This window comes from Bos indicus, chromosome 3 (assembly GCF_029378745.1).
Source record: "Bos indicus isolate NIAB-ARS_2022 breed Sahiwal x Tharparkar chromosome 3, NIAB-ARS_B.indTharparkar_mat_pri_1.0, whole genome shotgun sequence".
Classification (NCBI taxonomy): domain Eukaryota; kingdom Metazoa; phylum Chordata; class Mammalia; order Artiodactyla; family Bovidae; genus Bos; species Bos indicus.
In genome coordinates this window covers 43655400-43678734 of record NC_091762.1, presented here as the reverse complement: position 1 = coordinate 43678734, position 23335 = coordinate 43655400, and the positions used below count along the sequence as shown (strand labels likewise).

At 34.4% G+C, this 23335-nt stretch overlaps 1 protein-coding gene across 3 annotated transcripts in view; it reads left to right on the top strand.

Annotated features, from left to right (window-relative positions):
* SLC35A3 (solute carrier family 35 member A3) overlaps positions 1 to 12607 on the top strand; it is a 42673-nt gene extending 30066 nt beyond the window's left edge. For all 3 annotated transcript variants that reach the window (XM_019956996.2, XM_019956998.2, XM_019956997.2), the window contains exons 3-8: positions 219 to 373; positions 447 to 569; positions 2545 to 2716; positions 3652 to 3770; positions 5413 to 5546; positions 10933 to 12607. In XM_019956996.2, the coding sequence (XP_019812555.2) occupies positions 219 to 373; positions 447 to 569; positions 2545 to 2716; positions 3652 to 3770; positions 5413 to 5546; positions 10933 to 11023 (794 nt within the window). In that variant the 3' untranslated portion in view covers positions 11024 to 12607. The remainder of the gene's footprint in view (positions 1 to 218; positions 374 to 446; positions 570 to 2544; positions 2717 to 3651; positions 3771 to 5412; positions 5547 to 10932) is intronic.
* Positions 12608 to 23335: the final 10728 nt, after the last annotated feature.

The following is a 23335-nucleotide window of genomic DNA, read 5'->3' as shown; positions in this document are numbered from 1 at the left end:
AAAGTTCTGTACTTTATTGTGATACTCACTTTATGGCTGTGGTCTAGAACTGAACCTGCAACCTCTCTGAGGTATGTCTGTAGACCTCGAAGTATCTTAATAGGTAGCTGAATTTCCATTTTTTTTACAGGTGAAGAAAACAAGGATTTGAGAGAGAACATGGAACGGATTCAGAGTTACTTAATTACTGATTTTGTCCATTTCGTGTTTTTTCCTAGAATGTAGTCTAAGAGCACTGAATCGAATACTACATGATGAAATTCTTAATAAACCTATGGAAACGCTTAAACTTGCTATTCCATCAGGGATATATACTCTTCAGAATAATTTACTCTATGTGGCACTGTCAAATCTCGATGCAGCTACTTATCAGGTATCTTAAATACATTTCTAGTAATCCTTCTAAGAAACAGACAAACAATAATATTAGCTGTTTTCTTTTTCAGGTCACATATCAGTTGAAAATTCTTACAACTGCACTATTTTCTGTGTCAATGCTTAGTAAAAAATTAGGTGTGTACCAGTGGCTCTCCCTAGTAATTTTGATGACAGGAGTTGCTTTTGTACAGGTAACTATTCAAGATAAGTATAACTTTCATTTTTATCACAGTTTCAGAATCTCATTTTGGAGAGTATGGTTGTTCTTTGTTGATGCAAATTAATGCTTATTCTCACAACTGTTTTTGAGGGCTTCCCCATGAGGAAGATACCACATTGGGACTATAAATGATACAAAGAAATCAAATCAAATCAAATAATCTGAGGCAAAGAAGTGAATAGTCTATTTAGGGAAGTAAGACACTTTGTAAAACAAAGCTGATTTTTACTTAGTATCGGATCATTTGAGATCAGTCACTCCCTTCCTATTGTCTGTCAGCTTCCCTGATACACTCCTTCTTGGTTCTTTTCACATCTTTCTAATGGTTCCTTAGTGGTTTCCTTCCGGGGGTCCTCTTCCCTCATATACACATTAGAGATTGGGGTTGTTGATAGGCTTATTGTTTCTCTTAAATTATGTCCTTATTTTTGGAGATTTCATTCTTTCTGGATGTTTTTATTAATTCATATGCTGATGGGTTCTTGATCTGTGTCATCAACTCTGGTTATCACCTCTAGTTTCAGATTTGTATATCTAAAAGCCCATTGGACGTCTTTGGTTGGTTGTGGGCTTCCCTGGTGGCTCAGACAGTCAAGAATCCACCTGAAATGCAGGAAACCTGGGTTGGATCCCTGGGTCAGGAAGATTCCCTGGAGAAGGGACTGGCTACCCACTCCAGTACTCTTGCCTGGAGAATTCCATGGACAGAGGAGCTTGGCAGGCTACAGTCCATGGAGTCGCAAAGAGTTGGACATGACTGAGCGACTAACAGGTTCACTTTTCACTTCAGTAGGCCTTATAAACCAAGTGTATCCAAAACTAAACTTTACCTTTCCCCCACCAAACCTGTTCTTTATTTCTATTTTTTTCCAGGCATTCTTTACCTAGCCTGAGAGTTGTCCTAGAGTCTTCCTTCAGCCTATACATCCAATCACTAAGACTTTGTGACTGTTTTCTAATACTTCTTGATTCTGTCCTTGTCTGTCTCTACTAACATTTCCCCATTTCATGACTTCTTTGTTTCTCAAGTAATCTTTTGCAGCAAATCCTAATTGATGGTTTTGTTTTGTTTTTTACCATCACCGAAAATTCAGCCTCCACTTATTCACCACTGTGGGCTATCTAAAAATAAATCTAATCATGTCAATTTCCTGCTATCCAAAGTCCTCCTTCCCTCTCCCCACAGTCAGTTTCCTTAGAGTGTGGTATGTATTGTATATTTTCAATAAATATTCCTGATATTAACTGAGTATTACTGAAATATAATTGGCATATCAAACCCATATTTTCATAGTCCTACTTAAGGTAAAGTAGTTGGTATTCAATTTTTAAAAGTGAGGTATTTTAAAAAATCAAGTAACTAATAGTTCAGGTAGGCAAAAACCATGAGAAGGATAGAGAAATAAGTGAAGTTTTAGGAATGCTGATCTACAGAATAAAGCTCAGAATGATTAGCTTGATATGGACCTTCCATAATATAGCAACCACTCTGGACTTATTTTTGCTGCTCCAATACTTCACACTCTGAATTTCTATAACCGATCTGCTTGTAGAGGCTATTTTGTGCATCTGTGCATTTATTCATTCTCTCTTTTTTATGGAGAAGAAAATGGCAACTCATTCAGTATTCTTGCCTGGAAAATCCCATGGACAGAGCAGCCTGGCGGGCTGCAGTCCATGGGGTTGCAAAGAGTCGAACACAACTTAGTGACTAAACTGCAGCAACAGCAGCTCTTTTTTTTAGGGTATTTTTAAAATTATAGATTGTAAAGGCAATATCACTATGGGAAAAAAAAATGATTCTAAGGTTTTTTCAAAAGCTCTCCTCTGTAATCCCCAGGAATGGAAATGGTTGCATTTTTACCTTAAGGTCTAAGAGTGGGCTCTAAACATGTATTTTGTAAAATATTATAGGAATTAAACTTGTGTTGTTTCTTTTTGTTCAGTGGCCCTCAGATTCTCAAGAGCTTAATTCTAAGGAACTTTCAGCTGGCTCACAATTTGTAGGTCTCATGGCAGTTCTCACAGCATGTTTTTCCAGTGGCTTTGCTGGGGTTTACTTTGAGAAAATCTTAAAAGAAACCAAACAATCAGTGTGGATAAGAAACATTCAACTTGGTAAGTTTTAAATGTTTTCTAACATTACTTTTAAAGTGATTATATTGTTATATTTAAAGATTTCTATGTATCTTTAATTAAATAAACCTTATAAAAACTGCTTGTTGTTGCAAATAAAATTTTAGAAAGAACATTTCACATCCCTTTTGGTTCCTTTTTCATCGTGGAATACTTTGATTAGTTGTGACTTTATGTAGAAATTTGCTTTACCATGCACTCTTTGCGTATGTTACCAGAGAATTTCCCCTAAAGAGGTGACTCCTGTAGTATAACCATTTCTTTATTCATAGTTTAGGATTGCTCCAGGAAATCTTAGTTCCAGTAGTCATAAGGGATAAGTCTACCATAAGCTCTGTGGTAGAAGTAAGGGATTCAGCAGTGAACAAGACACATTTCCTTCTCTCACTGAGCTGACTTTTCCCTAATGGTGAGACTTCAGTAACAACCTTCTGATGTTGCCTGTGGCTGACTGTTTCTTTTCTAACTTTTTGGATATTACTTATCATACATCCAAAATTTCTAATTAAAAAAAAATGCCATACCACATACCTGAGTTATTATATCTGCATATATGAATGTGAATATATGAAAATGTAGATCTAGCAATAGGAAGATACAATGAAATATACAAAAGTGCACATTTTACAAATATTTGAATGGGGTATCCATACAGTCCTGTAATGTATACACTCTATTTTTTCAGTGCCCCAAAGCTGGTAATCTGTTCTGTTTTACATTCCCATGTCTTTTTCTTAGTCATAATATAGTACTAAGTATATTTTTTCTAAGTTTATATAATTATACCACTAAAAAAACTTTTAATCAAATTTTATCAAAATGGAAAAGTTTAAAATTATTGGTAATGTTAATGGAAAAATCTCTCTCCTGACAAACCAAAGGACATATAACATAGACTTTACTTTTTTTTTTTTAAGGTTTCTTTGGGAGTATATTTGGATTAATGGGTGTATATGTTTATGATGGAGAACTGGTATCAAAGAATGGGTTTTTTCAGGGATATAACCGACTGACCTGGATAGTTGTTGTTCTTCAGGTAAAGCATTTAAATTCTTGTATTTATGCTAATAAATTTTATTTTAACATAGAAAATCAAAATAGCTATGATGTACTGATAGGAGGAAAAAGGGCTTCTCCTGTTAGTACTCTCATTATATCTAGTTTATTCAGGGAAGTTAAAATAGGACTGATCTAAATGCCGTAATGTAAACTTTATGGTATTAAATTTAACATAATGAAAATGCAAGATTAAGAATAATAAAAGAGTTAAAGCTGAGGACAAATATAACTTTTAATTTTTCTACAGTTCTAATCATTTCACAGGAAGTCTAAAGTCAGTTCATTCAAGCTCAAGAAGCAGATCTAGATATTTAAATCTGTAACAGTTTAAAAGTTTAATATTCATTACATATTGGAGTATCCCTATCAAATAACCTCAGTTTATAACTTGAAATTATTCAAGGGTTGAGTAATTTCATCTTCAAAAAATACTTAAGTACTCTGGAGGAAACAAAAATGAAGATACAAGTCTCTGCCTTCACAGCCTTTCTCTAGAGATATTTGAAGCTGAAAGTCCCTTAGGGAAGATGGGTGAGAAGGTAGCAAAGGGTAACTGTGTTTTGAAAGCAGGAAGGATACTTCTATTTTTAAGATAAGAGAAAAGGAGATAGGGATAAGTGAAAATTCAGAGAAAATTTGAGAAAGATTTTATGATGGCTTTTATCCTGTTGAGGAGGAAAGCCCTCTTTCCTTAAGAAGGGACTACAGACTTGAGAAGAATTTAAAAGGTTTGGTACAGCTGGTATGAGGGAGAAAATAGAAGAATGAGAGCACTGCCAAGAAATAACAGGACTCAAACATCTATTTATAGTGAGCTCATTGGCATAATTTGTGACTTTTCTCTCTTAAAGCTTTTACCATTTGAAGAGGTGCAATGAAAGTGGGTAACTCAGATTTGGGAGTTGATACGTAGAGTTTGGTGAAATGAAATGAGTCATGTCTGACTCTTTGCGACTCCATAGACTGTAGCCCACCAGGCTCCTCTGTCCATGGAATTCTCCAGGCAAGAGTACTAGAGTGGGTTGCCATTCCCTTCTCCAGGGTTTGGTAGAAAACAAAACTATGAGATATGGTAAAACCATTATTTAAGTAGCTACAATTTGGAATTTGAGAGGGATTTGGCAAAAAGTTCTTTCTATACTCTTAAAGAGAATGATTAAAGTGCTTCAGGAAGAGTACTCTGACAGCAATTTGAAAGGTAGATTAGAATGGGAAGAAACTTGAGGAAGAAAGCCAAGTTAGGCAATTAAAAGGCTAGTAAAATATCAAGTTACATTTTATTTTTAATCAAAAATAGTATTTCACTAATCAGAGTATTCAATCTTCCCACATTTGTCTGAAGAATTGATGTTTAATTACTAAATTGGATAAGGATAGATATTTTATTCATAATATGGTCAAACTCCATTATAACAAACTGCAGATTCTTCTGGTAGTTATTTTATCCGATACCTTTTGAAATAGAGAGTCTATTGAACAAAACCTAGATGCTCATATGTTACAAAATGTTTAATAAAAATCACTTATTTAATGGAATCAGATTATAGGACAAAAAAGTATTTTGAAAAGCAGTTTTATATGTGTCTATTTTTAAAAATAATCTTTTAAAACTTCTGCAGGCACTGGGAGGCCTTGTAATAGCTGCTGTTATTAAGTATGCGGATAACATTTTGAAAGGATTTGCAACCTCTTTGTCCATAATATTATCAACACTAATATCTTATTTTTGGCTACAAGATTTTGTACCAACCAGGTAGTGTATTCTTTTCTATTTCTTTAGATCTTATTTAGAAAAATGAGTCTTTCATATGATCTGAAAAATTTTGTTCTATTACAGCTTTTAAAGAAATATAGTAAGATTCATTTAACTACCTTTTTAAAAGGGTTTCAAATTAAATGCATGAAAGTCTAACACTAGACAGTTTTTTATACAGTTTGGCTGGCCAGAATTTCCCCAGTAGATCTGAATGGTGGTCTTTCCCCCAAAGTTAAAAGTCATATTTTTAAAAATTAAGTCATATAAAGTCATTTTAAGAATTTATATAGCTTAAGCCAGGAAAGGAGGTGACATTCTTGAAGAAGATAATTTGTTTATAAGATAATTTGAGTCACCTTTGAAAAGGTGGCTCATGAGAAAGTTCTTTAGGGAGAAAAATAGTCTAGAGAATTGCAAAAAGAATGATGGGTGAAGCAGGAGACCCAGGACTGTGCAGTGTCATGGATACCAAGAGAGAAGACAGAGTGAGGATTAATAAAGTATAACATATAACATAAAGTTATATTTGGTCTACAATTATTAACTTGTAATCCCAGGGTAATGAGATTATATTTTAATGGATTCTAGGATACCATCCTTAGTTTCCTGTAATTTCACTCCCTCTTCATCTTCTCATTTTCTAAACTTTGGAATACTGTCTTCATTTGTCTTTGGGCTTATATCTGCTCTCACTTCCTTGGTGATCTTTATTCTCATGAATTTAAATACTGTTTATAGGCTAATAACTTCAAATTTAAATTTGAACTCCAGGCCTTTATATATAATTGTCCATTTGTCTATTTTCTCTTCGGTGTCTACTAGATAACTCATCCCCATCTCTGTCAGGGTTCTCAATTTGTTGTACATACCTTCATTCTTTCAATTGCTTAGGCCTTTTAACTTAGGAACACAATTTATCCTTCTTTGAAGGCAGAGTCTATAGATATGGACATAGATAGTTTTATAAGAGAAAGTTAAAATGTATGAAAATTTTTTATTTTCTCAGTGAAGTCATCCTTCTCTTTACTCTCCTCTCACATGTCATTCTAACACAGAGACAAATCCTATTAACGCTTCCTTTTTTATATTGCCAGAGTCTGACTGTTTCTTACAACCTCTAATGCTATCACCATGATCCAAGTCACCCTCATTTATCATCTAGATTAAGGAAATAGGCTCCTGACTTGCCTCCTTGCTTCTTCACCTATGTCTCTGAATTTTCCCCATTCAGTAACCAGAATGATTATTTTCAAAATCAGTGTACTCAGGAACCTTCTGATTGCTTCCCATGTCACTCAAAAGTTGTCACCATCAGTGGCCTATTTGGTTTGGCTTTTATCTATCTTTCTATCCTCATCTGACATTACTTACCTCTTGTTTGCCTTTTTTTTTTTTTTTCTTTTAACCTTTTTGCTATGGGCTCTGATTTGCCCTTTATTCTTCTTGGAATACTCATCCCCTACATATTCACATGGCATACTCCCTCATGTCTTCAGATCTTAGCTCCAACATCCCTTTATCAAGAGATGTCTCTAAAAAAAGAGCAACCCCTCTTTCAACATTCTTTCCTTCTGTCTTCCAAAGTCTTATCACCATCTGATAAGTAAGCAAGGCCAGAACTTGGCATATAATAGATACTCTGATTGTTGAATGAATGTTTAAGATCTTAAAATTTTAAGAGTTAGTAAAATTCGTTTGTGTTAGTAAGAGTAACATAGGATTATGGGTGGAATATGGTAGTAGAAAAATGTAATATGCTTGTTATATTTTTATGTTGAACATTTATCGTTTGGTTCTTCTCTAGAAACTTGAACAGTAGGACTGGGACATGTGTGTTGAAATCTGTAATTTTTCTGAGGCATGAATATAAAAGTGTTGCTGTTTTTAGCTTGGTTTGGAAATGAATTACTTACTAGTGAGACTAATAATTAGCACCTCTATCTTAACGATGTTTTATTCCCTACCTAAACTACCTAAGGGCTTCCCAGGTGGCTCAGCGATAAAGAATCTGCCTGCAATGTAGGAGACATGGATTCAGTCCCTGGGTCGGAAGATCCCATGGAGAAGGAAATGGCAGCTCTCTCCAGTATTCTTGCCTGGGAAATCCCTTAGATAGAGGACCCTAAGGGCTACAGTCCATGCATGGGGTCTAAAAAGAGACAGACATGACTTAGTGACTAAATACAACATTAAATTCCCTACCTATTAAATGGGGGAAATTACATGCTTTAATATTATTTGAGAATGTTTAGTACTTGTAGATTTTAAGGGTAACTTAAAAAGGCATACCTTAAAAAAAATTAAAACCTCATATAAGGCCAAGGTGATAACTTTAAATCTTTGAATCATGCAGGGAATAAAATAAGTAAATGAACAAGTAAACAAGCAGAGGAACAAAAGAGTTTTTTTAGTAAGGTGCTTACTTGTATGTGTAAATCCGTGTTTCTGAGGGAGCATGTAGAGTATGTTGGGATGAAGATAAAAGGAGAAAAGACAATGATACTGTTATTATTGAATGAATGAATGTTTTGAGAATATGCATAGGACACCAAGTTAGATGGAGGAGACAGGTTATTTTTCCTAAAATAGATAGCTAAGCCTTCCATCTTTATGTATTTTTACTTTTGTGGAAAACTTCCATTATCTAATAAATGCAAAGATCTATATTCTGAATGTAATAATATATTTTCCTTTGTTATCTCCATTTCATCTACTGAAACAGTTTTTTGGTTTCTCAGTACTACCCTTGAGCCCTGTACCTGCCTTTCTGATTGTTCCTTTGGTAACCTGTCAGTTCTCACTCACTTTCTTATCCATCTTATCTACTGTCATGTCTTAACCTGTCCTCTCTATGAAGAAGTCCCAACTTCACCTTAACTCTAAATTCCTATTTTCAGCTGGCTGCTGGACATCTCTACTGATATCATATCACCAGTATTCCCTTTCCTGTTTTTAGGTGCTCATTTTTTGCTTATTGGTGTTACCATCCTTATATTTAGACTTGCTTATTCTTTTATTTGGAGAAGGCAATGGCACCCCACTCCAGTGCTTTTGCCTAGAAAATCCCATGGACGGAGGAGCCTGGTAGGCTGCAGTCCATGGGGTTGCTAGAGTTGAACACAATTGAACAACTTCACTTTCACTTTTCACTTTCATGCATTGGAGAAGGAAATGGCAACCCACTCCAGTGTTCTTGCCTGGAGAATCCCAGGGACAGGGAAGCCTGGTGGGCTGCGGTCTATGAGGTAGCACAGAGTCAGACACGACTGAAGCAACTTAGCAGCAGCAGCATTCTTTTATCAAAAATTTATTGTTTCCACTATGTGTCTGTCGGTGTACTAGAAGATCCTAGAGAAATAGGAATGCATGAATAAGATATGATTTTCTATCTTCAAGGAGGTCTCAGTGATCGGAGAAACAGAATAAATTATAACTATGATCAATGCAGCAATGGAAGTACATATACAATCCATTAGAAAGAGGGGGTGCAAATCCTTTAAGTATTAAATTCTGGCAGCTTCTTCCTTAAAATTTTTTTCTCTCAGAACCATCTAAAAATAGCTGGATTGGGAAAGCAGGGGTTTCCTGATAGTAATAGATATTCTAGTAGATCCTGTTAGAGATATCATAGAATGGATTCCTAGAAAGTGGATCAGACAACTTTCCAACTGAGCATGTGATTTTATACAATTCCAGGTTTCTGGAAAGCTAGGAAAAGCTCATTATGATTGACCAAGAAAGTGCTCAGTCAGAGTCTAAGTAGTTAACCAAATATTCCTGTGGTAGTAATTTTCTTTAGGATACATTGTAGGAAGTATTATGTTCTCTTAATTGTCTACATATACCTGTATTCAAGGCTTTTGAAAAGTTGCCCATCTGCAGCAAGTCAACACTAGACGTATCATAACAGGTAGTGACTAAGCTCCCTATATAAGCTAGGTTCTTAGAATATAATGATGAGTGAGGAACACATGGTTGAACAGAGGAGCAGAATGTAAATATCATATTATTTACTATAGTGTGATAAAGTGTCACCATAGAGTAACTTTGCTTGGGGAAGTTAGTCTTAGAGACTTTAGACCTGAGTTGTTATCAATAAGCAGTTTTCTTGGGAGGGACATTGCAGGCAGAGGAATAACATCTACAAAGACAGTGTCCCGAAAGGCATGTTGTGTTCCCTGGAGGGGGTTGGGTGGAGTGTGGGAGATAAGACTGCAAGGACTGTATTATGAAGGGCCTTTAAATCATAACTGTTAATAAAACTTTAAAAACAAGACTAATTCATATCCCTGTAACAGCACTTCAAAGAATATACACGTTAAAAGTTAAGATTGATATTCTAGTTTATATTCAGTTTAAGTTCCAGTACCAGTTTTTATTCATTTCTAGTTTATAATAAGGTATATTATATATATGTGGATAGATGAAGAAAAAAGTCTTCTTGCACTTAATCTAATTTCCTTTTTTAAAGCATCCTATAAAAACTGATCTTCCCTGTAGCTCAGATAGTAAAGAATCTGCTTGCAATGCAGGAGACCCGGGTTCAGTCCCTGAGTTGGGAAGATCCTCCAGAGAAGGGAATGGCAGTCCACTCCAGTATTCTTGCCTGGAGAATACCATGGACAGAGGAGCCTGGTGGGCTTCAGTCTGTGGGGTTGCAAATGGTCAGACATGAATGAGCAACTAACACTACTACTGTAAAAATTAGTCCTGAGTTTTATTTATTAATACCTTTGACTTTAAACTGAACTTTACTTTGGTTTGAAAAGAGTGCAGTTTTCCCTGCATATTTTCAAATTTTGTTAAAAAATTGAAATCTGTTAGTCTTCAATGTATTATAGGCAAAAAGCATACTAAAATGAAATACTTTATATACACATACATGTCTAACGGAATAACTGCTGTATACCCCAAACTAACAAAACATTATAAATTAACTACAGTTTTTAAAAAAGGTTTTAAAAAAAGATGAAACACAACATTTTATACATACTTATTTTGGGAGACTACAGTATATATAGCACAGTGGATGGAAGTGCAGGTTTGGCTCTAGAGTCAGACATACCCAAGTTTGAATCCCATTTTCTGCTTCAAGCTGTGGGACTTTAAGACAATTATTTAAATTCTCTAAACCTGTTTCTTCTTATATTAACAAATGAGGGCAATGCTAGTCCTTCTTCATAAAGTTGTTTGAGAACTAAATGAAATAATGCATGTAAAACACCCAGCTGAATATCTGGAACCTAGTAGCCACTTAGTATTTGTTAGCCGTGTTACTGGAGCATTTTTTCCCAAATTATGTTTGTGTTTTATAGTAAAGAAATATAATTTGTGTTGTTTTTAATCTGATTTTCTCTTCTTCATTTTTTCTTCATCTATTTAGTGTCTTTTTCCTTGGAGCCATCCTTGTAATAACAGCTACTTTCCTATATGGTTATGATCCCAAACCTGCAGGAAATCCCACTAAAGCATAGTGGTAACTTACCTGGTTTTTCACAGTGGTGCACTGGGAATCTCAACATTAATGCTGCACAGAGGACTTCTACAGATTCTAAGAGAAAATCATCATGCTGAATCTGATCATGATGTTCAAATGGTTTGAAAATATAAAAGTTTAAGGATAAAATATACATATATGTAACAAAATGCCTATTGCATCTAAAAATCAAAACTTGAACATTTCCAGGGATTAGAATAATTACTAGAGGAAATTTAAAATTTGAGTTTTTTAAAAGATATTATGTTTTTGATTGCTGCAGAAATATCCTATGCACTCTTTGAAACAGCACACAGCAAGTGTCAGACAACAATTTTGCAAATCATATATATTTAATTTTATTAAATGTTTTTTATCTTATTCTTTCTGTACAGATATATCAAATAACATGGATATTCAAAGTTTGAACATTATAATTATCTATAAAGCTGTGAAGAAATAGTATGATTTGAAAACCATTTTCACATATCTCAGATTTTTATATTTATACAGAAGATTACTAAACAAAGGATTGCTATATGTTGCAAATGTTCAAATGCATAAAAGTTGATAAAGTAACTTTCTGGGTCTGATCTGTCAGAGAAAAAAATTCATACTTAAATTTAATATAAAGAAATATACACATCTGTTTTGTCCATCTAAACTTTAAGATCTTTTTAGTGCTTTGAAACTGCTGAATGCAATCCATTTGTTCCTGTGCTAGATAGTAGCCAGTGACTTTTACATTAATGGAGTTTTGTTCTTTATCTCTTAATTGTATTTCTTTTCTGTAAATTGGATAAATCCTTACTATTACTTTAAAATAAATTTCTCTCTGTGTTAATTTCCATTAAAGTTTTAAAATGTAATTTAAAGGGGTTAAATACTCATTTAATAATTTAAAATAATAATTATTGTCTAATGTCTCCATTTGGAGAATTTTAAACTATCAAAGCATATACTCTACACAACTAGAGCAGTTTTAGATGACGATTTTATTCACTGATCTATAACTGATGACAAAACAACCAAATATGTAATAGTATAGACATGAATAAATTGAGACCAAAATGACTTAGACATTCCAGATTGCCATGATATATTTTAAATGGCACTATAACTATAAATTCAGAGTGTTCAGAAGAACTTTCTAGGCCTCTCATAAACCCACCATTCCTAGGAATGTTCTGATCAAATGTCTGAGAGAGGCAACCAAATTCTGAACTCCCTTTTTGTGACCTTACAAAAGCTGCCAAGAAAGAGCCACAACTTTGCTTTATAGTAGTGGTTTATTTTCCATTTCTTTTCCATTTGATTAGCACTGGAGTTGAGATTGCAAATTACATGAGTTATGGTTCAGGGATAGAAAATATAGCAGAAATGATCAAATGAATTGGTGGGCACAATTACTTTCTAAAATTGAAATAGGGGTTTAATTTATTGTTGACTAGAGACAGAATTACCTATTGTGTATAGAAGTATTGTACTTTATTTTTTCCTTCATGCATTATGTATTTTTAAAAAGTCTCTTGTTCTAATTGTATAAAAACTGTAAAAAATAAATATTTTTATATAATTCTAATGAATTTTGTTAAAATTTGGCTGAAAATACTATGTTACAATCTGTTGGCTAGTCTCGGCTAATTAGGACTGGCTGTGTTACTTTGCTGAGACAAGCCTAGTCTCAACAAGACACAGGCCTAATATATTCCATATAGAGTTTTTTAAAATGCTTAAAATTACAAAGTATTTTTACATTAATTTGCTGGTAATTCCAAATTGGTACCAAGCAAACTTTCTGGAACTCTGACTTACATTTTTCAGTGACTACTTTTTAGAATATTTATTAAATAACTTTACTACAATTTGAGAATGGTGTTTTTAGACTCTGACAACATTCACATTTACATTTACTACTTAATGCTAAGAGAAATCTAAAACCTGTAATGCAGAGAATTCAAGACTAAATATAAAGATTTATGTTCAGCTTACACTGAAGTGTTGGGTACTTATATATTAATCTGGTATGCACTCATCATTAATTGTGAATTCAAGTTTAGTCTCTCCCAATTTTAACACTTCAAAAAATGATACAAGCAAATTATTGGACATCAGACATGTTAGTTATAGTGGAAATATATTTTCAGGTACCCAAAAATAACACAATTTTCAAGATTCCCTCCAAAGTTTATAAAGTGTAGTCAAGAGTTTGGAGAATGGGCAAAATAGTCTAAAGTATATTCTCAAAGCAAACTTTTATTAGACAAGCATAATTTATATTTTGCTTTTCTAGTAGGTTGGAATAGAGAATTGGTTGTATAGTCTATAGTTTTTGATTCATAAAGAAATAACCATATTTGAAACAGTGGACCCGTTTCCTAGATCACGTCATATGTACACATAATGCCATTTTCTTCTGTGTGTGGTGTGTCTTTTGATGACTTCCAAAAGCCTTATTATGTCAACCTTCTATAATGATGATTCCTTGATTATTTAAATTCTTATACTTTTTAAAGTTTACATTTATCTGTCAACAACTTTGTTCATTTTAAAGAAACGTGCTAATGCATGGGAGAAGAGTGCCAGTTGATAGTTCTATAAAACTTTAAAACTATGGTATTTTGGAAGAAAAGCTTGAAATGCAACATATAGATGTAATCAACACAGTAATATTACCAATTCTTTAATAAGTGATTTTTAGAGAGGTCGTAGACTACTTTTACAGTGGAAAATGTAGTTTAGACATGCAAAACTTGAATGTTTACATCAATTTATATTGAACGTCACAGTTTCATAGAAGGAAAGGTGATTTGAGATTTAATCTATATTCCAAGGAGACAGAATCTGAGTGGAAACTAATAGACTTTGTGCTTAGTAGACCTAGTATAATAAGACTATTTGTAAGAACTGATAAACTTTTCCTACATATCAGATTATTAAACTTTAACATTGTCATTGTATAGTCACTCATCTGAGTTTTGTATTTAAAAACAGGGTTTAACATCACTCATTGTATTTACGCATTCATTGTTATAATATTTAATTACATGTGAATGTATGCTCTACATGATAAAAAGTTTATAAAAGTTATTTATGCTATATTGAAAGTCATCTTAAGAATCTCCCAGATATGTAGCATATTTAAAGTACTTATAGGACCAAAGGAAAAGCACCTTTATCAAAATCTGGTCCTGTGTGCCTTGCTTTACCAAATACCTGGCTTTTCTTGAGGATATTACTGTAATTCACAATTTTGGACACATAGGCAAAATTAGGATGTTTGAAGAATAACTATAATTCAATGTTTTCATTGTTTCAACATTTGCTATTTAAATTCATTATCAGAATATTGAAATAGGTATATTGTATAAATATTAGTAAATAGAATTTATTTAAAGAAATTATGGTACCATTGCTCCATCATTGAACTTTTGAAACTTTAACAATTGTATATAACTCTCATTTTGATTTTTTTCTTATTATAAGATATAATTTACTGTGATTTTTAAAATATTTTTTAAATGACTTGGATTCCGAATTTGTCATTATATGTATTTCATTTGTTTAAAAAGATTCTTTTGGGTTTGGGGTTGTGATTTGTATATTTAAATCTTTTATGGACATAATTCAAAAGAATGTATAAATTGGTCTTTTGTTTAAATGGCTTTTTAATTGATAAATTTCTCTTTGTCATTTTTTGGTATCCAGTTATTTTCTATTCTCTAGATTTCTGAAAATAGATTATTTTCATAACTATGTAAATTTTTTGCTATATTTCCTTATTTTCCTATTCACCTGTGTCTGACTTAACCATGAATTAGTCTTTCCATATATCAAAAATGACTCCCTGAGGCCTTTCCTACCTCTCTGGTTACCTTCCTTTTTACTGTGCTCTTCCTTTTTACTTTGCTCTAGCGTGAAAGACTGGATCTTATTTAAACTAGTTAGAATTTCTCTACCTGTATGATTATAACAGTCTAAAACTTTTTGCTTTAAACAAATTATCTCTCTTGATAGCGTCAAAATTAAGAGATTACAGTAATTGGTATATGTTTTCTTCATAATTTATTTTTTTGGCTGTGTTGCATGGCTTGCAGGATCTTAGTTCCCCAACCAGGGATCAAACCTATGCCTCCTGCAATGGAAGTGTGGAGTTCTAACTACATGAGAAGCAGCAACTGAAAATCTTTATATTTGTATTGGAATACTTCTATTGAAAGTATATCAAAATTCTTGAATCCTATGCTATGCAAATATGTTTCATAATCTAAATCTTATAGATACCACTGCTATTCGGCAGATTCAGATAGTGACCAGTATTAGTAATCATAATTGTCTTTATTGTTCTTAAAGAGAATTTTTTCCAAAGCAGGATTGATTACCTACACATTCTAGAAGAGAAAATATCAGAGGAAATAAACTGACCTCAAATCCCGAAGATTTGAAATTCTACTATTGTAGAGCATCTTGGTGACTATAAATTCAGAGGTTTCCCAAATTCACCTAGGTCCAATAATTCACTGGAAAGACAGAACTCACTGAAAGCTATTATATTCACAATCATAGTTATTCCAGAGAAAGGATACAAATTAGAACCAGACAAAGGAAGAGAACACTGGACAGAGATAAGGAGGGGTCTAAATTCTAGTCATCCTTTCCAGTTGTCCATTCCTGGTGAAGCCTTGGACAATGTTGTATATATACTCCAAGCTAAAATCTGTGATACTCCATGCAGAGTACTGCCAACTGGGAAAATTCACCCATGCTTTGGTTTTCATATTTTTACCAAAGTTTTATTATTTGGCATGCTTGATTGATTCTTTGATCACATAGTTGAACTCACTCTCCAGCCCTGATCCTCCCTGGAGAACTAGCAGACCTCAGATACCAGAGTCTCATGTTAGCATAAATTAGCTTATGTAATTTGAGGAGCCCAACATGAATAATAAAGACACTTCTCCTACTGGGACCTCCTGAGGATGTAGGCCAGAACTTTTTTGGGGTAAGACCAGATTCCTTACCATTCATCACTAATATACATTTTTCTGAATTGATGAGAATGACACAAGCAATGACAATTGTTTATAGAGATTGTGCATGCTGCATGCTAAGTCTCTTCAGTCATGTCCGACTCTTGCAACCCTGTGGACTGTAGCTTACCAGGCTCCTCTGTTCGTGAGATTCTCCAGGCAAGAATACTGGAGTGGGTTGCCATGCCCTCCTCCAAGCATTCCTCCCAACCTAGCGATCGAACCTGTGTCTCTTACATCTGCAGTGGTAGGTGGGTTCTTTACCATGAGCTCCACCAGCGAAGCCCATAAAGACTTACACACATTGTCATTTTTAATTTCAGAAATTTTGTCAGATGCTTCTGAACATACGACTAAAGGGTAGAAAAACAATCAGATACAGTACTAAGTAGCACTTGTATTTTTTATTTAGTTTTCAGTTCTGATGTTTAATGACAATTTTATTAAATGTTGGGATAATTAAAAGACAAATTTTAAAATTTGTAAATTTTAACCTATGCTGTATATTTATGTACAGTTTTGAGCTAATTTTATTTATATATTTATTTTTAAGATCTAATTGGCTTTTTTGGCAATTGAATTGAACAGCATCCCATCTAGCAACTAGAAGGGTGTTTCCTGAGCTAATTTTAAATTACCATTAGGCATCACTACTCTGAGGAGGAGTTCATAGAATAAAATTGGTATCAATTGCTAGGATGGCTCATAATAGACCTTCACTGTTAACTGATAGCTCCACATTTCCAGTCATCCTTTACTGGTGTTAAGTATCAAACCTCATTAGATCTAACCAGGTTTTTTCATTTTTGCATTTATTTCTGTTTACTTATTTAGGGTCTCTGATATGTTAATATAACTTCTTTAAAATGAACAGTAATGATATTCCTTTGAAAATAGTTTACCTGAGATATACACTTTCATCTTTTTTTAAAAATTAAACTCACTAAGGATTTAAAAGAATAATGAATGCTGTTACAGTGTTTTGGGGTAATCTGAAAATGCACTCTTGTTAAGATGTATTTTAAACATAGAGTATTAAAAGGTTTAATTAAATGTGTTAAATCAGACTTTACTTATATATTTTAAACAAAATCTGTGGATGTGGGTTTATGTGTTTGCTGTTTCTTAAAAGACATTGTATATAAAAGAACACAATTTCTAATAATTGGGGATTTAAGTTTTCTCCTTAGGCTGAAGTTTTATTATGTTTCATTTTACTTTATTCTGCTTGGATAGTAAATACAGCCATTAAAAATTACACTAAGCGCTTTTTTCTAATATATGCAAGGTGCTTCAATACATTTTAAATATTATAACAACAGTAATGTTTCTTGGGTGATGATAGGATTACAGAAAATCAAGTGAGTTTATGCTTCATTTTATGACTTTTAAAATACTGCTATGAATTCTAAAATTTTAAGTCTCAAGCTTGCTTTGGATGTTTTATAGTCTTCCCTAAGAATCTGCCTGTCAATGCAGGAGAAGCAGGTCCGATCCCTGGGTTGGGAAAATCTCCTGGAGAGAGAAATGGCAACCCACTCCAGTATACTTGCCTGAAGAATCCCATGGACAGAAGAGCCTAGTAGGCTGCAGTCCATGGGGTCGCAAAAGAGTTGGACATAACTTACTGACTAAACAACAACACTCTCTCTCTCTCTCTCTCTCTCTCTCTCTCTCTATATATATATATATATATATACACACACACACAATGCCCCAAATTTCCATTACTTTGTATCCATTACCTTTTTCTTGTTCATCAGTCACTACTAAGTCATGTCCAACTCTGCAGCCTGGTGGACTACAGTGCACCAGGCTTCCCTGTCCTTCACCATCTCCTGGAGTTTGCTCAAATTCATGTCCATTGAGTCAGTGATGCTGATGCTATCTAACCATCTCATCCTCTGCCACTCTCTTCTTTTGCCTTCAATCTTTCCCAGTATTGGGTCACAAAGAGTCAGACATGACTGAGCGACTTCATTTTTCCCAGCATCAGGGTCTTTTCCAATGAGTTGGCTCTTGGCATCAGGTGGCCAAAGTATAGAAGTTTCAGCATTAGTCCTTCCAGTGAATATTCATGGTTGATTTCCTTTAGAATTGACTAGTTTGATCTCCTTTCTGTCCAAGGGACTCTCAAGAGTCTTCTCTAGCACCACAGTTCAAAAGCATCAATTCTTTGGCACTCAGCCTTCTTTATGGTCCAACTCTCACATCCATACATGACTACTGGAAAAACCATAGCTTTGACTATACAGGCTTTTGTCAGAAAAGTGATGTCTCTGCTTTTTAATATGCTGTCTAGGTTTGTCATAGCTTTTCTTCAAAAGAGCAAGCAAATTTTAATTTCATGGCTGCATCACCAGCCACAGTGATTTTGGAGCCCAAGAAAGTAAAATCTGTCACTGCTTCCACTTTTCACCTTTTATTTGCCATGAAGTGATGGGACCAGATGCCATGATCTTAGTTTTTTGAATGTTGAGTTTTAATACAGCTTTTTCACTCTCCTCTTTCACTTTCATCAAGAGGCTCTTTAGTTTCTCTTTGCTTTCTGTCGTTAAAGTGAAGTGAAGTTGCTCAGTCGTGACCGACTCTTTGCGACCCCATGGACTGTAGCCTACCAGGCTCCTCCGTCCATGGGATTCTCCAGGCAAGAGTACTGGAGTGGGTTGCCATTTCCTTCCCCAGGGGAATCTTCCCGACCCAAGGATCAAACCCGGGTCTCCCGCGTTCCAGGCAGACTCTAACCAGGGAAGCCCCTCTGTCATTAGAGTGGTATCAACTGCATATTTGAGGTTGTTGATATTTCTCTGGGCAATCTTGATTCCAGTTTGTGATTCACCCAGCACAGCATTTCGCACGATGTACTCTGCATATAAGTTAAATAAGTAGGGTGACAATATACAGCCTTGTCTTACTCCTTTCCCAATTTTGAACCAGTCTGTTGTTCCATATAAGGTTCTAACTGTTGCTTCTTAACTAGCATACAGGCTTCTCAGGAGGCAGATAAGGTGGTCTGGTATTCCCATCTCTTTAGGAATTTTCCACAATTTGTTGTGATCCACAGTCAAAGGCTTTCAGGCTGTCACTAGTCAGTGAAGCAGAAGTTTTTGTGGAATTTCCTTGCTTTCTCTGATCCAGTGGATGTTGGCAATTTGATATCTCGTTTCTCTGCCTTTTCTAAAGCTAACTTGTACATCTGAAAGTTCTTACTTCATATACTGCTGAATCCTAACTTGAAGGATTTTGAGTATAACCTTTTAGCATGTGAAATGAGTGCAAATGTACGGTAGTTGAGCATTCTTTGGCATTGTGTTTCTTTGGGATTGGCATGAAAACTGACCTTTTCCAGTCCTGTGGTCACTGCTGTTTTCTAAATTTGCTGACATACTGAGTGCAGCACTTTCACAGCATCATGTTTTAGGATTTTAAATCGCTCAACTGGAATTCCATCACCTCCACTAGGTTTTGAACCCTGGTATCCTGCATTGCAGGCAAATTCTTTACCATCTGAGCCACCAGTGAAGCCCTGGGTTATCTTTAGGCACTCACAAAGTAAGCATTGTTAAAGACCTTTTTTTTTTCCTATTTAAATTTTCATTCTGCTGCTGCTGCTAAGTCGATTCAGTAGTGGCCGACTCTATGCGACCCCATAGACGGAAGCCCATCAGGCTCCCCTGTCCCTGGGTTTCTCCAGGCAAGAACACTGGAGTGGGTTGCCATTTCCTTCTCCAACGCATGAAAGTGAAAGTGAAGTCGCTCAGTCGTGTCCGACTCCTAGTGAGCCCACTCCTAGCGAGCCCGTGGACTGCAGCCTACCAGGCTCTTCCGTCCATGGAATTTGCCAGGCAAGAGTACTGGAATGGGGTGCCATTGCCTTCTCTGAAATTTTCCTCCACTTCTCATTAAAAAATAATGTTTGAGTATATAAAAGTTGAAATCATGTATGCCCATTTGCCTTCCACCTGAACTCAACAATTATTAACATTTTGCATACTAGCATTATCAGGACACTTTACTCCTAAAATAAGGACATTTTTTCTAATTAAATTCAATCCCATTGTCACACTTAAGAAATATTAAATTGATTGTACCATCTATATTCATACTCAGATATTTCCAATTGTCTCAAAAATGAACTTTTATAGGCTTTTTCTTGTGATCTATTCAATTAAGGTTCATACTTTCTATTTGATTGTCTCTTTTAGCCTGGAAGAGACTTCCTCATACCCTGATGGCTTTTTTTCCCCTGTCGTGACTTTTTGAATAATCTATTACTTGACATTATCCTTCATCTGTCTATATACTTGATTTGTTTTCTTTATTTGCATTTCCTTTGAACTGGAAGTCTATAGGTTTGATTAAATTCAGGTTAAATGTTTTTTGAAAGAGCATTTCATGGATTATCTTATAGGTTTTATATTGTATCATATCAGAAGACACGCAATTCTGGATTGTCTCATTATTGATGATAATTGTTCAGTTAAGATTATGATTAACAGATCTTTCCATTGTAAAGGTCATTTTTCTCCCTTTAGTAATAGTATTCTTTATGGTAATATTTTGGCACCATGAGAATGTTCTTTTTTCTAACAGCCTTTTATTTAATGTCTCTAGCATCAACTGATGATCTTAATTGAATCGTTTATCACATTGAGGTGCAAAATGATGGTTTAAAATTTTTAGTTCTCTAATTTTCTTTTACATTTATTAGTTTGTTCTCTATTTTAAAAAGACTATTTTCCCTCCTTCCTTTTTCCCAAAGTCCTCTCTCTTTTTCAAGAATCAATGTTTTTGTTCTTCAATGTATTATAGTCAGTTACATCATAGTTCTTTTTGATGTTCCTATTGTGAGCCAGTAGCCAGTGTAAGTCACTGTAAACTAGCTTCTGTATCTTTTAGACTTGACCGCATTAGTCTTTGAATTCTTCCTTTCTTCAGGTATAACATGTCCCAGACGTGCCTCATACTCGTCATGTTCCCAACCTGGGGAATATCTATTCCTTTTCGGGGGAAATGAAATTTTAACTCCCATTTGCTTCTGGGCCATATTTCAGTGGGCATAGCTAGGAAATAACACTTTTAAGAATTCATAAATTCAAATTGATGTTTACAATTAAAATTAAGCATTACAGGCTTTTTTATTATTTTATATTTTCCTGTCTTTTCTCTTGCAGTGCAAATAATGGTTTTGAGTAAAAATGTATTTCCTTGTGCTGTATGCTGTGCTTAGTTACTCAGTTGTGTCCGACTCTTTGTGACCCCATGGACTATAGACGTCCGGGTTCCTCTGTTCATGGGATTCTCCAGGCAGGAATACTGGAATGGGTAGCCATTCCCTTCACCAGGGGAGTTTTCAACCCAGGAATTGAACCGGGGTCCCCTGCATTGCAGACAGATTCTTTACCGGCTGAGCTACCAGGGAAGCCTATAATTGCTTATATGCTTTACTTATAGCTTATGTTTCAGCACTACAATATCAGTATTACTAATGGTAAACATACAAAATAAAATTTAAGATCTCTGCAATTCTCTGTCCTTAGAATAATAGCCCACTAAGAAAGTGTAGTCAGAGTACAGTGTTCAAAAGTTAATGGAAATTACTCTTTTCTCTACATAGTTATATTATCAATGTGATATAACTAATTTCATTTATTTTTGTTTGTATTCAATTTTGTATTTGTTTCAAATTTTTATGGTTTTTGAATGTGAAGCATTTACATGGCTCAAAGTTAAATTATGTAAAAAGTACACTCAGAGTAACCTAGCTGTCATGCCTGTGCTTCTACTCCATTCCTAACCACCTCTTATAGGTAATTATTTTCATTAGTTGCTAGTTTACCTTTCCTATGTTTCTTTTAAAAAATAAATGAATGTATATATTTCTGTATTTACTGTGTTTCTTTCACTATGTGGAGTGTTCCTTGCTTTTAAAATTTCTTTTTATCTTTAGAACATAAAAGGTTTTTATGTTCTAATGGTTTACATTTATACTGATAACATTTTATGTAATGCTGTAAAAGACCCCTTTTTGCTTTTCCAAGCTTCTACTATTGTTTGTCATCCTATGTATTTATTTTTTTGGCCACACCACAGAGCATGTGAGATCTTGGTTCCCCAGCCAGGGATGGAACTCAAGCCCCCTGCAATGGAAGGTGGAGACTTAGCCACCAGACCACCAGGGCAGACCCTTTGCTGTTTTAGATGATATACTTTGACTCCCGTCTAATTGCCTTTGTGACAACCAACAAACTTATTCTACTCCTTTCTCCCATCTTCCCATATTTACTTAGTTGCCTTATTTCTATTTGAAATTTTTAGGACATAAAACATTTACACACTATTTTCTCATCCTAGTTTATGTATTTGTTATAAAATTCAATAGTATACTAATATACTTTATAAATATATTTAATGTACTTAAACATATTTAAGTACATTTAATACTCTTCAATACTTTAGCCTAAGGCTCCCAAATCAACTCTTTGAAACTGGATGAAGCTTTTCTAGTTAAGTACTCAAGGAGGGCTTGTAAGTATAATATTCCTCAGGTTCTAGCATGTTTAAACTTTCTAGAGCCTAGACATTCTAAGTATAGCTTGACATACTATAAGATCTTTGGCTTACACTATGTTTCCTTGAGTTTTTTTTAAATGTTGTTCCATTGTTGTGTTGCTTGGTGTTATTTTCAAGAAGTCTGGCACCATTTGATTTTTTTCCCCCTTTGGAAAAAATGCTTTTGTTTGTTGTGGTTGTTTTCCTGGAGGCCCAAGTAATTTTTTCCATGTCATTTTCTGATCCTTTTTTTCTCTATTTTTCTTCATAGCTGACTGTATTCCTCTCCTCCATATTTCTTACTTTCATGTTTTTAGAAACCCTGTAATTTAGGTTTCACACTTTGGATGATTTTATTTTTTCAGTATATTGCCTGAGTTTGCTCAAGTCTCATCTTCCTATTGAATTTTTAACTCAATTCTTTCACATCTGCAATGTGAAAGATTATTTAATGATATTTAATTCATATTGGAGTGATATACATACTTTTCCTCTGTTTCATATTTTCTAGAGGGTAGTATTTTCTATTAACTGAAAAGTTGTCATTTTCTCTCTTTTTTTTTTTAAGAATAGGCTTTTATGGGGTGGGGCTTTGGTGGCTTTTTTTGTTCTTGATGAAACAGGATTTTCTTAAGTCTGCAAGAACAGGTAATTCTACAGAAGCAAGGTGACTGTTTCATAGTTAAGGAGGCCCTCTTCTTTTCACATGACAAAATGCAATTTCTTTA